Source organism: Diabrotica undecimpunctata, chromosome 4 (genome assembly GCF_040954645.1).
Source record: "Diabrotica undecimpunctata isolate CICGRU chromosome 4, icDiaUnde3, whole genome shotgun sequence".
In the NCBI taxonomy this organism is placed as follows: domain Eukaryota; kingdom Metazoa; phylum Arthropoda; class Insecta; order Coleoptera; family Chrysomelidae; genus Diabrotica; species Diabrotica undecimpunctata.
Genome location: NC_092806.1, coordinates 18,819,031 through 18,835,291, shown reverse-complemented (window position 1 = coordinate 18,835,291; position 16,261 = coordinate 18,819,031). Strand labels below are relative to the sequence as shown.

Genomic DNA, 16,261 nt, shown 5'->3' with positions numbered 1-16,261 from the left:
TAGGAAGGAAATTGAATTAAATGTTGAAGATTTATTATATGTGGAAAATGGAAACCGTCTAAACAGAAAGAAGTTAGATGAACTAAGGATTGGACCATACAAAATATTAAACAAGATTTCCAATTAAATCTATGAGGTTGACACTGGACATAGGAAAATGGAATCAAACCTTTTTCATATCACTTAATCTATTTTAGTGTTGAAAGAGAATATTCACTTAACAGGCCAGATATCGGCCGTTTATGCCGATGATATTAATATTATGAGTAGAACATCAACAAGAGTACAGGAAACATACACAGAGTTAAAAACGAAAACAAAAACGCTAGGTCTGAAAATCAACACAGAAAAAACAAAAATAATGATACAGATGAGAAGAAATATATTCCCACAAAACATTATACATGAAGATGACATTGAAACGGTTGGAAAGTTTACATACCTGGGAGTAGAAATATACGCCCACGGATCAGAAGATGAAGAAATACGGAAGAGAATAACGCAGGCAAACAGAGCCTATTTTGGCCTCTCCCATATACTACTACTACTATCGGTTTACAGCGTTCTCCGACGCCTTCCGACTCCTAACCGTCATTCTTCTCTATTTAACCATGGGCCTGGAGGGATTTCTCTTTCCTCTAGTTCTTTTTCAATTCCCTCTCTCCAGCTTCTTCTCGGCCTTCCTCTTTGTCTTCTTCCTTGTGGTGTCCACGTCAAAATCTGTTTCGGAATCCTGTCATCTGGCATTCTCTGTACATGGCCGTACCCTATTAACTGTTTTGTTTTTATGTCATCAACTATTGTATGCTTGACTCCCATTATTTTTCGTATTCTCTTATTTGGTATCCGATCTCTTCTTGATTTGCCTGCTGCTCTTCTCCAGAAGTCCATTTCTGTTGCTAGTAACAGTTTCTCTGTTCTTTGTTTCATTGGCCAAACTTCACTGCCATATGTGATTACACTTTTAAGTATGGTGTTAAGTATCTCCCATATATTTCGGTCTAAAAGTCCACCGAAATACAAAGATGGGAATCTGTAAAACCTTAATTCGACCAATAGCATGCTATGGCAGTCACGCATGGGTCCTGAAAGAAACATCCAAAAGCATACTCGATACATTCCATAGAAAAGTACTGAGGAGAATACTAAGATCTGTGAGTTGTAACGGAACTATAACTATGAGGGAAAACGGAATCTTCAGAAGTCGATACAACAACGAGCTTTATCAACTTTATAAGGAAACACCACTGTCAGACTTCATTAGAATACAAAGATTGCAATACGCCGGACAAGTGATAAGAACGGGAGAGGGTAGGCTACCAAAAAGAGCACTGAATGCTAGAATACACGGAAAGAGACCGGTTGGAAAGCCAAGAAAGCACTGGAAAGACAGTAAACAGCGACGCACAAGCCCTTTTAGGAGTCCGTGTATGAAGAAGATCAGCCACAGACAAGCAAGGGTGCAGGCAAAAAATAAAGGAGGTCAAGGCTTAATTTGGGCTGTAGTGCCGTAGAAGAACAAGAAGAAGGCCAGATATCGTTTATAATTATTCTTCTTCAAAGGGCGTGGGAGATGTAAAGAAAAACAGAACACTCTTTTTGTTTGTGTATCTTTAATTTATGTAATTTAGGTTTTAATAGTTTGTTACGCCATTGTCAAACTACTTAAAGTCTTATTTAGCTTTTGACAGTGACAGTGAGTTTTAACATTATTAATTTTTATTACTGCTATAAGAGATATCATTTTAATGTTAGTTAAAAGCTTCAAATGTTGTTTCTTTTTGCAGGTAATGTAATTTTTTTTTAATATTGTAGAATTAATAATAAAGTGGTTATTTTTGCAGACAAACGCAATTGAGTTTTATTAATCAACTTTACTGGTTGAAAAAAAAAACAGTATTACATGTATATGTATATTTTAATAGCTCGTTAGATATGACGCCTAAGCCTGAGTCCTTTTTAACTTTTTTAATTTCTGTGTAATATTTGAGGCACCAGTCAGTAAGTAAAACTACTTAACATAAAAAAGAAACTAAGTAAAATTCAATTATACTTAGTGTATGTACTCTTTGTAATTAGTTCTAATATCAATAATTTTTTGTAAATTTTAAAAACATTAGTTGTTTTATATATTAAAAGATATTTTGTTTTTTTAGTTGCCATGACAATGTAATAAGAATAAGGCATCAGTATATCACAGTTTTATTTATTTGGGATTTGTGATTAAATTTCCAGATTAACATTTCTAGGAATTCCTTAATTTACTCACAAATGAAGTTCATTGCACGCCGAACAAGCAGCGCAGATAATTCAACTGAATAAATTTGTAGTCTCAGAGTGTACGACTTGAATGTATTAATAATTTGGTGGACAGAATTAAAATGTGGTTTGTTCGAGTTCTATTGTTAACTATGTTTATAGTGTCATATACATTGTATTATTTTATGCTTCGTCTCTCTTACTTACATTTTTTAGATTTTATTCCCATTTTTAAATGCTGGCAATAATAGACACAACGGAAAAGTTTAGGAGTATTTTTTATTTATTCCCGCATCCACCGCAAAATATAAATATATAATTATGGTAGGCAGTGAAATAAGTCTCTATAATATATTACATGTCATTTTTTTAATATCTTCAATTACAAAAGCCCAAAAGCGCTAAGAAAGCTTAACAATACATAGAGAACAAAATAAAAAAGTTCAAAAGTTCGAAAGTTCGATGAAAAAGAATTAGAAATAGAAATAGAAAAGCAGAAATAATAAATGTGACTACAAAACGGGCGTAGCCAGGTTTTAGTTTTAGTTCAAAATATCAAACTTTATAACAATGTCCTGAATATTGAGTTTTATTTAAAATCATATCATCGACATCGGCATTGTAACGTGACAGGGGATCACGCCGGATGGAACTGACGCCTGACGCCGGACACATACTCGGACATTGTTCTCTCCAAATGTTTCGTTCTTCAAATCCTGACAGCTACCTGTCGTGTGACGTATAACCCGTATCCGGGTTTGAGCGTTGGATCAGCTGTGTAGTACAAAACACTATTATACCCTGACAAGTGGATCATTTCCAAATATTCAGTTACCATGTTTATTAATTAATTAAGAAAAGTAGAGACGGATTGGGTCATATTGTGCACTAATTAATCACTTTACAGAAACTGTGCAAATTTCTTGTTAGAAGCAGCTTATTGAAAGTATGCAATTCTAAATTGAATGGGTAATTACTTTATAAATAAAGTAATAAATGCAATAAATAAAGTAAAGCTAAGCCGTGATGATCGCCAACATCCGGAACGGATAGGCACTTTAAGAAGAAGAAGAAGAATTACTTTATACATTACTTTAAGACTGCGATGTGTATTTTTAAATATACTACTTTTTAAATATACTTAAATTTAAAACTCTTAACGGGCCTCTATTTTCAGTTAACTTTGTCTATCAATTATTAATTTTTATTGCTTTGAATACGTCTTTGAAGTGTTTGGACTTAAGTCTCCCTTTTCGCAATAAATTATGTTTGGGGTTAAAATATACGTTTTCTTTTAAACAACCCCATTCAAGTATTAATCTCACATAATCCCTCTAAAAATTTTATTGACTTTAGCTCATAATTTCGTTAAAGCGTCAATATTCTCTTAAGGAAACACATATTTAGAACCAAATTGCACTTCTCCTTCCAAAAAATTAATTAGCTCAGGGTAAACTTAGAAAAAAGCCAAAATTCAATTTTTTTTCTCAGTTATCAGTTGTTATTTGTATATCAACATGCATTCAGACGTGTATATTTGTAGGTAAATTATGATAGATAAACTCACAATTTTGTGGTAAGTGTTCACTCTTCGTTTTTAATTAATTATGATATTAAGAGATCCTTTTTTCTTCATATATTTATAGAGTCCGACTAGTAATTCATTTTTTGGCAAAAAATACGAGACATTTGAAATATGCCTAAGAAACACTAAATTTAAACTTTCACATTAAAAACTCACATTTAAAATAACCGGTCGCTTCAAGCACTATTTTTGAGAGAATGGTTCATTCTACGCAAAAAGATTTTTGTTCAAAATTACCTCAGCTATATTTCTTGTTTGAATCATTTTTTTCTACGGCGTAAAAGCTTGAAGCCTAGGTAGCAATGGCAAAATTGTTTGCATCTTTTTTAGGTGCTGAAAATGTTCTAATGTCTAATAATCCTTCATTTTCTTCAATCATTTTTTCTTTATCCACATGTTCTTCGACAATATGAAACAAGATTTTACAATATTGTTTTCACATCGCCGACATGCCCTCTGGATTAGTGATAGTTGTTCCAAAGTTATTATTAACGATCTGCGTTTGTGGTTTGAACTTTTGGGTTAAGTATTTTACTTTTTTAAACAGTTCTCTACTGACTCTACTAGATTCTTGATTGTCAGCGTGTTCTTCTAGTTGTTTGCATATTTCTTTGATGTGATTATTTTTTACTCTTTTGATAGATGATTTTATTTACCTGTTTTCTTTGTTCTTCCCCTAGGTTCCTTCTCGTCAGTCGTCCAGTTTTTCTTTATCTAGTTTTTCTTTAGAATTTATGGTATCTATTGTGTCTATAATTTATGTCTTTGTATGTTTCCGTGTTTGATTGGGATCTCCAGTAATTTGTAGTGTATTACTATGTCTCTTGTATTGCCTCTTTGTATTATTTGGGTATATATTGGGTCTTTCATTTGTTTCTATTCTATTAACGCAATTTAATATGGAATTCGATTTGTAACAGTATTTATTGATTGTGATTTTGTATCTATATTGTTTAGGCGTTAGCGTTTAGAATTTTAGAACGTCTTATGAAGATATGAATGTTATCATGTTTCTCCAAACATTATAAAATCTAGTCAGTGAAGCAAGTTATCGGAGAAGCCTAAAAATCAACATTTCAAAGACAAAGTGGATGGCAGTTGGAAAGATCAATATAGCTCAAGGTCTGATTTCTCTTAAGGGGTAAAAGGGGTATCGAAAGGGTAAATCATTTCAAATACCTTGGCAGCTGGTTAAATGTAAATTGTGACTCTGATGAAGAGATAATAACCAGGATTGAAATATCACGTAAGGCTTTTATGACCTGGAAACCAGTTTTATGCAACAGAAACCTGTCGATGAATATTCGTAAGAAGGTCCTGAAATGTTATGTGTGGTCCATCCTATTGTATGGTTGTGAGACATGGACGTTAAAAACCACAATGCTAAACAAGTTAGAAGCATTCAAATTGTGGTGCTATAGACGAATCCTAAAGATATCGTGGGTTTCGCACACTTCCAATGAAGATGATCTTCAAATAATCAATTCAGAACGTCTGCTCATACACACCATAAAGAGGAGAAAAACAGAATACTTCGGCCATATAATTAGAGGACCTAAATACCATCTACTTCGCCTTATAATACAAGGAAAAGTGGAAGGAAAGAGATGGATTGGTCGAAAGAAACTTTCATGGCTGCGTAATATTAGACAATGGTGTGGTTCCACAGTAGAAGAATTATTTCGCGCAGCAGCCGACAGAGAAAGGTTTCAGGAAATTGTAAACATGATGACGGCCAACGTCTGAATAGAAACACGGCACCCAGAGAAGAAGAACACAAGAAATTAAACTTTTATTGATATTATGCAAAATAGAACATAAACTTTAATTGGTCAAACAACCAAACATTATTGGCCTAAAGGGGTCAAGTCCAAAAAAAAAACAAAAAAGTTAAAAGTTATTAATATGAAATAATTCTAATTCTTGGGCAGGTTATCAAAAAATTGTTTTGCTTCGTCACCACAAAATCGTTTCAAATCTTGTGGGCATTTAAATTTTTTAGCCAACATTGGTATCAAACCTAAAATAATGTTGTTTAATAATAGTATTCCAAGATATTAATATTTTTTTTTATACCTGACTAAGAATACGCAGGAAGTTCAAATTCATTTTGTAGTAGCACAGGTACCTTTCGCTTACTTTTTTTTTTCTTTCACTATTGCTGACTCCCATTCTCCATTATAGGACTTCCGATAATATATTAGTCTACGATGTTCTTGATGTATTTCTCGAATTGGATGAAAACTGAAAGGACATTTGTTCAAATAATCTGTTTAGTATTAAAAAAATTGTCCATGCTCGAAAGTAGGATTCATCTATTTCCACAACGTCAAATGGCGATGGTTTTGCACGAGCACTTCTAAAAATCTCAACCCAATCTGAAGGAATCTCAGCTCGGTGTTTGGAGTTTATTAAGCCTATATTTTTGTCCGGTTCCATGTAGGAATGCCCACGAATAGGGAAAGTAACTTTAACATAATTAAGTCTACGTGTATTGTGGATAATATAATGCAAAAAACAAAACATGGTGTTTCCGGGTAAATGTAAAACACACTTTTTACTGTAGATAGAATGTGGACATTAAAGGCATATACGTTCAGCTGGCTCTTATAGTAAACTTCGTTTGTTGTTTTGTTTGGGACACTGAGATTTTTTCCAAAATCGAGACAAATAGCTTCTTGAGTCACAGAGGTTCGACTTTTTTTCTTTGCAGCCCCTTTTCTACTGCAAAATACCTCAGCATTTCTTTTGTGTACATACAAGATATTTTCATAGACGGGTTCAACTAGCAAAACATCTTGAACATCTGTTTTATGTTTAAGTTTTCAGGTAAGTATAATTTTTTACTATCATTCACACTGTAGAGGCTTTTCCTGCCTTTAAATGACTTTATATGTTCGTATATTGCAGCAAGAACCTGGGATTCCAATTTTCTAGGATGGTTTTTATTTTCTCCCCTTTTATTTTTAGGGGCGACTCCAATCATTTTTGGTGAATTTTGTAATATCTCTAATTTTTTCTTTATTCCATGAATAGACATAAAAGCTTGTCTACAAATATTTATTTCTTCTAAGCTATAATCAGTACTAAAACGTACCTTGTAAGAATATGCAGCACTACTCAAATTTGCTTCATTTTCATCTTTCCTAGGCCTTCTTCGGCTAATAGGGACACTGTAATCAATCCACATAAGTATGAGTTCTGCTCATTAATAGAAGACATTGTGTTAAAATTCTTGGGTACAGTTTTTCTTGTTTCTTTAGGCACATTTTGAAAACATCGTTCACGACAATTACAGGTTGCACCTACCTCGAGTGTAAATGTAAAATTAAATTACTATGTTGTTTATAACATATCTCTCACAGAATTCAAGTCTTTTTGGGGGCAAATTTGTTTTATAGAAAAATAGAAAAGCTATAAAAAAAATTATTATATGATATTATATATGCTTATATACATATAACTAATATTCATAATCCTAATCGTAGCTTTAAAAATACTCTCACCTTACCTAGCTATGTAAACGCATTTTTTAGACCTACATTTTTCTTTTGTTACCTGCATAAGTCTTTATGTCATTTAAATCTTGTCCAGAACTAACTTTAAAAAGAAAAATTTTTAAGCTTTTTTTTAACACAGAATTTAACGAAGTAGGTGAAACAAATACCGTACACGAAAACAACTTTGAGTTCAACACTCTTCTTCAATAAATAAATGCTGCATCGAGATATTGCTTCCTAATCTGTCTAATAAAGTTAAATACTATATAAAGAGTTCCTGCGGTAGAAAGGATTTATAGGACCCTAATAAATTTTATCTGGTTAAATGGGATAAAAAATTCCCCTGTGTACTCAGTTGTAAACTTAAATTGCTCTGATAGAGATGTCACTGTAATACCAAAGAATCTGATAATATTACCGAAAAATTAGGACCCAAAAACATATTGGAAAAGTTACATATATTTCTTTTGCCTTTCAACTGTAAATTAGGAATATTGACATTGTAAAGTAAATAGAATAGAATAGAATAGAAATATGCTTTATTGTTACTGAAAATTGTACAATTTTATGGACAAAGCTTACAAAAAGTAAAAAAAATAACAATAACAATTAAAATTTACTAAAATTACATAAATCGTTAATATCACAAAAATAGTATAAGTAATAATATAATATAATAATAAAAGATAATAAAATATACAATCCATTGCAAAATTTAACTAAATTGCAAATTGCATAATAAAACCTAACTTACGAAGTTTAAGTTGCTGCATGTGATACCCAAATATATATAAAAATACTTTGATTGCTTGCTTAAGGAAAGGAGTTGTAGATTTAAGTTGCAAAGGAGATGGTTGTATAATTTTTTGCCGCATATAATATAGATTTCTTTACTCAATGGACGGGATCGGTAAATACACATCGAAGGTTTAATTTCTGACGGAGTAGTCATGATTAGGTCTTGCTGGAAAAACATGTAGGTGTTTACAAATAAAGCAAACGGTCTCTTGAATATATAAAGAGAGACGAGTTAAAATCCCGTGATTTTTGAAGTAGCTTCTGCAATGTATTATTTTACTGAGGCCAAAAAGATACCATATTGCTCTTTTTTGTAATTTAAAAATAACATCATATTGAGCAGCTGTACTAGAACTCCAAAAAGGAAGGCCATATCGACGACGAGCAAAGAAAAATATGTTATTTTTGAAGATGCGAAATTGATTTTCTTCTAAACAGATCTTAGTGCATAGCAGGCTGAGGCTAGTTTCTTATTTAACAAATCAATATGAAGGGGCCATTTAAGGTTGCTGTCTATAAAAATACTAAGAAATTTTACAGAAGCAACGATACGTTTAACTTTATTTTATTGGCTCCTAAAATTCAGCAAAAAACCCTCAATCGCTCTAAGAAGATAAGACACCCTAATAAAATAATATAGGAAAGTAATTAATAACGCCCAACTCCTCATCCATGAGTTGGGACCCCACCTTACAATAAACCGTCTTCTATCCAGAAAACCGCCGTATTATTAGCACGACAGCACAATTAGCACAATAACTGACAGCAAATATCTTCAACATAAACTCCGAGGGGCAGATGCTCTGGACTGAAAGTGCCTCACCCGATATACGAAATATAATTGACCCAGTCGTAAAACCCGATGGCAACAACCAACCACAGCATATCTGGAAAACCTTAACCGCATGGTGTAAGTACCCAGAACCTTCATAAATGGGAAAAACGACCAAACCTAGGTTGCAAATGCGTGTAATCAAATAAAACTACAGCGTGAAAGATTCTGAAATGAGAAAATATTAGGTGGGTTTGAAGAACTTTTTCCATGCCACACATTTCAGCCTTGAATGGATAGCAAAATTGAATTTTTTAATATAACAGTTGATTCTTATATGTTTGTTTATAATCCATACACTGTTAAGTTTTATTTACTGACTAATTTTTATATATTGAAGAGATTGAAACCAAGGCGGTAACTTCATCAAAACTTCAGGTTTTTGAGCTGTGGTTATACAGAAGGATCCTGAAGACACCATAAACAGACAACGTCACCAATGAAGAAATACTACGGAGGATGAACACAACCGCGGGTTTGGTCTACATCGTGAAGAGCCGTAAGCTGCAGTATTTGTGACATATATTGAGAAATCAAGGCAGATATGAGCTATTCCAATGCATTTTCAAGGTAAAATTGAAGGAAAAGGGGCCTCAGGACGAAAAAGAATATCCTGGCTTTGAGAGCATGGTATAGGAAGACCCCAATACAGCTAATAGTTGCTATTCCGTATAGCCACTAACAAAGTCATCATAGGCAGAATGATGGCCAATGAACGGGCAGGCACCATAAGAAGAAGATTGAAACCATAAAATGACAGGCGACTATACTACAGGATCCTTTAATAAAGTTTAAAATAGTTTATGTCTAAAAGAGGCTTATTGCTCACATTTTTCTTTTTCTTCATTTTTTTTCACCCTTCAATTGATCAAATCTCTCGTTGTTAATCAAATCTCTGACAGCAGGACTCTGTGTCTATCCAAAAAATATATTAGCTAAAAATGATATTTAAATTTTTTATATCAGTTAATATTATTCTGTAGAAAAACTTTTAATGATTTTCTTGCGGCAATAAGTCGACACAAGATAATTTAACATAGATAGGAAACATCTCAAAGGAGTATGACTGAAATACCACAAACCACATCGGCAGCGCTCTCCAGCTATGCCAAATTGAGTTCAAATTCCGTTTATTAGGTTACTTTACTCTAAGAATAAGAATTTAATTTATTATTTTTTATCCCATATTAACGAAATGGGACAAAATTCAGGCTAAGAAGAAGGCGTAGAGAAAAAAAGTTGGAAAATACTGTTTAATTTATAGCACTTACGACATTTTGTATATTATGTACAGGGTATCCCAAATTGGTATGTTTTGAAGGGTATATCGAAAACTAGAGGAGATAGAAAAAAGTAGTTAAGATGTCATGACTCCTTTTTTCGTTAAAGTAATGATTGCCAAGGGTTAAATATCTTCTTTATTAAGAAAATATTGTAAAAATTTTATTAGAACTTTTGATAAAAATATTATGGAAGCGTTCAGTGGGGTACGAGAAATTTTTTTAGGGGGTCTTACTAAAAAAATATAATACCAACTTATGTTTTTTTATATGGGACCCCCTATATATTTTGACATTTTTCATTTACATTTTTAATTTATTTTAACCTGATATGACATGTCATATATCTATTTTTAGTTTTTGAAGCTACTATGCAGATAATATGTTTATATTTGACTTTATGTTATAGGCACTTAAAAATAAAACACTCGCAACAATAATAACGCATTTTAACATTTTATTATGAGGATATTCATCCCTTGACAGTTTTATTTAGCAAAAACAAAATTAGTACCTATTCAACTTGAAAGTAAAGTAAATACTTACTGCTTATTGTTGGTTCAATGTGAATTATTATTTTTAAAGTATTGTTTCCGTATTTTATAAATAAAATTGTCACGAAATAGAACACACTGTATTTTATTACATTTTTCGTTTCTATTTATAATTTTTTATCCGATAATATATTATTGTCTTCTACTTTTTTTTATTATTGTTTTTAAGCTATTTTCTTGTGACATCCTAATACAATTTACTAGTTTTATTGGGAATAAGCCACAATTTTACTGTAAAATAAGTTTATTTTGACGTTTAGATTTCCGTAAATTACATTATTTTTTTATCTAAAATAACATATTATTGTTACATCTTGTATAAATATTCATTTCGTAGAGTAGATTGTATTATAAGGTAATAGGTAATAGAGAAGGTAATATTTAGCGATGAAGCTCGCATATTCAGTGCAGGAATATTTAACTGACACAATGAACTATATTGGAATGACTCAAATCCTCACTTAGTTCAGGGGAACGTAAAAGAGATTCGGTTTTAACGTTAGTGTTTTGTTAAGCGTAATAAATTAGTTTATCTTGTATTTCCTAATAAACTAACTGCTGCCGGATATATAGGTATCTTAAAAACGAATGAAAGGTCAGGGGGAAAATGGTTTTAGTCCATTTTAGTCCAAAATTTTCCAGGAGACGAAAAACAAAGTTTATCGTTTAAATATATGGTTTAATTTTTATTCTAAAAACTTAATTTTAATTTGATATCATGTTATATGTGATATAAAACCAAAAAAAACTATATGTGTTGGTAATATTAAAAATGGATGCTCGATTTAAATTTTCTCTTGGTCTCCACCAGTACTCTGGTTGTTTGAACACTATTCTGGAACAAAACCCAGTTGTAGTATGAGTTTTAGTGTATCTATTAAGGCTGTTTTAGCAGTTCAAGCCAACTGCGATTTGAAATGGGCGTATCACTTACTTTTCTACACTGCTTACGCGAGACCATCTTTACTCAGTGCCGCCGGCCGACGGGTAGTTTAATGACAACAAATACATTATTCTCCATTCAAATTAGTTTTAACACGAACTAACTGACCGTACGTTCATGAGATTTGACGTCACGAAGGCGATAACGATGAAACTAAGCCCAATGATGAGTAACACGTTTCACTTTAGATTTCAGTATTTTTAGGCAATTTTCTTTAAAGTTGGAACACGCTTTTCTCGATTATTACTGGACACAGAAAGGTGAAACAAAAATCAACGATTACAGAAAAAAAAACTCTTTCGAGTGATGGGCGTAAAAAGTTTGGTTATAATAGAACGTTAAACAGTATATTCCAATTTTTCAACAGAAGTTTCAAAAAAATAAAAAAAGTAAAACCATCAGTTTAAAGGCAACATAATTTCGAATAACGTGTCCAAATTTCGAGACATTTTGTCAGTAAATAACAGAGAAAACACTGTCTCTAGGTTTTGATGCACCGATAAAACAGCCTTAATGTTGATAATTGTCTCGTGTAAAACACATAAATGTGTTTCACACGAGAGATTGGGATTGGGACCTCGTACAAAAGTTTTAATTCTTGTGTGGGAATGTTGTTCTCTTGTTGATGGTCCTTCATCTTTTTTTTTTCTTGTATTTATTGGTAATTTCATGGCTGTAATAACTACTAAAGAATTTTCGAACGGTAATGAACTAACCTTGGTGTAGAACTATCTACATAAAGACATCTGATTGGCCTTGTAAGTAGTGGGCACTTTAATTGATACATAGGCTTCAAATAATTAGTCCAAGACTTGAACATGCCTTTTTTACAGTCAGTTACTATGAATGGAGATGTTTTCATAAAATTACTTCTTATATCTTTCATCCATTCCTCTGGAACCTCGACATAGGATTTTTGATTGATGAGACTCATGTCACGGCTACACTCTAAGTGAATGTGACCTCTAATCGGAAACATTGCTTTAATATTGTCAAATCGATTTTGCTTTGTCACTAAATAATGCAGATAACGTATCACTGTATAGTTTTTGTTTTGACCAGCACAACTATCGCAAAATATTGGAAGATTACGAACAGTCGTAGACAGAATGGAAGTCACAAAATGGTCAATCATCAAGCACACTTCATCAGCTTCCTTTTTACAACTTTTTTCATCGTATGTATAAAACACAGATGTTTGATTAGAAAGAACATGAATGTTGAATGAGATAAAAATTTAATAATGTCGCTTGTAATAAACATCATTTGTAGTGATGTGGGGAGTGTACAAGTTCTTTTGGAAATCCATTCTGGCTTTTCTTTCGTATTGATTCTTTAAGTCATAAAATGCAGCACTCTTACGTAAATGGAGATTTTCCTCACTTGACAACTTATTCAAGTCTTTTTCAAGGTTAACTTTCCCTTCCACAGTTGCCGTAGCAATAGATTGTTCGAATGCAGCTTTTTTAGACTTGTTATAGTCACATGTACTACATGTATCTTTCCGTGGGTAACCAAATGAGAAATTATAATCTTGATTAAGAATACTTCTGAACGTGTCATAGGAAACTTTGTTATTGGAATTTAAACTTTGATACATTGATCACAATTTTGAAATATTGAGATCTTCAGGTAAATAAATTTTATCAGTGTCTTTTAGAGAATAATGTAACTTTTTACCCTTTAATGATTGAAGAAATGAATTGACACAAAGTTTAGTTTCGTCACTTAATTGGTGGGGCCTGTTATTATGCTTACCCCTTCCATCTGGTTTTACAGTGCCATTAGAAGCCAACGATTCTCTAATTGTTTGAATTATTCGAGAAGTAACCTTGTGAATAGAAATAAAAGCTTTAATACAGACAGGTACGTCACGAAAACTATCATTTTCCTTTAATCCTGTACAAAAACGAACTCTGGTTAATCTTTGTCTCCTCGTGAGGTTTTCTGCCCTACGCCTTTGCACCGGTACAGCCGTAACAAGACCTCCCAAGTAGCTATTTTGTTAATCATACGAATCCAGTTCATTAAACTGTCTTACTATTCTTAGTCTATTATCTAATGAAATATTTTCAAAGCATTTTAATCTGTGGCACTTGCAGTCTTCGATTAGAACAATCAAACTCGTTCTCCATTATAACACAACAATAAACTTGACTTTAATACTTTTTTAAACTGAAACAACTCTTCAAAATACCGAACGTGCCTTAACAAGATCAGAGAGAGACCGTACTAATAATAATAATTGCTATCTGACTGTGCTGCGTCCACCACCATATTCTTAGGACCCTGATCGTTCTTTCATCTGCGCGCTGTGACTTAAATCATTCTTCCCACTTATGCCGCATCTTTCTTCCTCTATTACATCGAACTGAGAGCATTTTTGTTAGTAGTGTTTTTCGTGGTTAAAAGAGATGGCACTGAACTATAATACTAGCGTCAAAAAATGAATTTGAATTATTTGGACTAAAACCGTTTTTCCCCCTGACCTTTCGAATTTAAATAATATATTGAGTAAGATAGTAAGTACCTAAGAAAAAGGTACCTATCAATTTTTATTATAACAAAACAAGGGCATTTTGAATATTTATTATAATTTTTAAATTTTTGTAAAATGAATTCTAGTTATTTCTTTGTGTATTATTGTTTGTGTATGTTTATTATAATGTTAATATTTTCGTAAAACTAATTCTGATTGTTAAGTAGTTTTTTGTTGCTAAGTAGTAGATGTATCTTATTTCCGGTAAATTAAACTGTGAAAGATTATTATCCCCATATTAAAATGTTAGAATGTGTTACTGAGTGTTTTATTTCTAAGTATCTGTAACGTGATGTCAAATAAAGAATTTATTTGCAGAGTAGCTCCAACGACTAAAAATAGACATATAATATGTCATATCAGGTGAAAAAAAATTAAAAATGCAAACGAAAAATGTCAAAATATATCGGGTTTCCCATAATGAAACGAGGTGGTATTCTATTTCCTTAGTGAGACCCCCTTAAAAAATTTCTTGTACGCCACTGAACGCTTCCATAATATATCTATCAAAATTTTAATGAAGTTTTTTAAATTTTTTCTTAATAAAGAAGATATTTAACCCTGTACGCAATATCTTTTTTAACAGCAAATAAATGTTTTTGTAAAACTTTTTTGAAACACGTCTATTAAATAGAAAAGCCCACTATTTTAGTGTAGGTTGTTATTTGTTATCTCAAAGACGTATGATCTAAGAATTTAACAAAACTTTTGAACTGAATATACAGAGGTAATATGACTAGATATTTTTTCTTATTTTCAGAGGAGCCGCCTTTGAAGTCACCCACATCTTGTGAGGAATCGGTACAAAAATTCCACGTGTTAGCGTTAGCGCGAATCGAGGAGACGGGCGTCGGTGTGAATGCAGACGACGACTGCGGAGGCGTCGACGATAATCTCCGTCGCGGAGGGATTCACGTGTTGGGCCGCCGACCCAGCATCAAAGTAGATAATTGGGATTTCATCTATACCGAAAGGGGACTAGAAACACAGGTGAGTAGGCACAAATGACAGAAATCATGTGGAAAATTAAGGAAAGTCAACGAAACTCAGATGCTTAGAATAAATTGAAGTGCGGTTTTTAATATAAGTAAAGTTTGATTAAACAAAATATGTATTTGGTTTACGTTAATGAAATATTTATTCTGCCACTTGTTATGAAATAAAATTACATTCTAAACACATAAGAAGCAAGTGCTTAAAACAAACATTCTACCCTAAATGTTTTTTACACGTCTTAGGCATACATATATACATACACACGCATGTTAGTATTGTGCTTTTGAATGGCAGGACCTACAATTAACACCAATTCTTTAAATGTATTTTTAGACATTCTGTAAAATGTGTGGTGTGGAATTTAAAGTCAGCTTCCGACAACTATTTGGCGGCAATAAATAACCTTCTGTTGTAGTTTTTGTAGATCTGAGGATGCACCCAAAATTTCCTCTGTTTCTGTTTTTATGAGGTGACGAAGATTATTTAACAAAAGTAAGTTCTCTTCATCACTTGACATCTTTGCATGTACTGTAAAAGCATGGAAAACTTTAAAACAAGAGAATTATATGCCGCTTGCAAATCGAATCGTTTGCGGATTTTAGGGCGTAAAGGAATCGTCGCTGCATAACGAAACTTATATGCGTCTATGATGATACGCTTCGTGTGCAGAATGCCTTAAGATTTTTTTATAAAAAGATCTATACTACTAAAATACACTTTAGAATCTCTGTTTTTCAAAAAAAAAATTAATGTATGTGAAAAGCGAAGGGGATCAAAAAATAACAACACAAAATTAGGGTAGCGTCGCCTATTTTAGGCCAACTAAATTGGAGCTTTGCAGATTTTGGCGAACCGACAACAAGTGGTGCTATCCGTTAATATACCAACTAGAACTACATGCACATCGTTTCAAAATATGGATTAAATCTTCGTATTTTCCATAGGTAGAATTTGGCTTATCTTCTTCTTTTTTGT

General features: G+C 32.5%; 1 protein-coding gene across 1 annotated transcript in view; it reads left to right on the top strand.

The window, feature by feature from the left end:
* The window catches only part of LOC140438580 (uncharacterized), a 239,032-nt gene that overhangs the window by 168,128 nt on the left and 54,643 nt on the right, over positions 1 to 16,261 (top strand). The window contains exon 4 of the mRNA XM_072528243.1: positions 15,051 to 15,280. Coding sequence (XP_072384344.1) covers positions 15,051 to 15,280 — 230 coding nt within the window. The remainder of the gene's footprint in view (positions 1 to 15,050; positions 15,281 to 16,261) is intronic.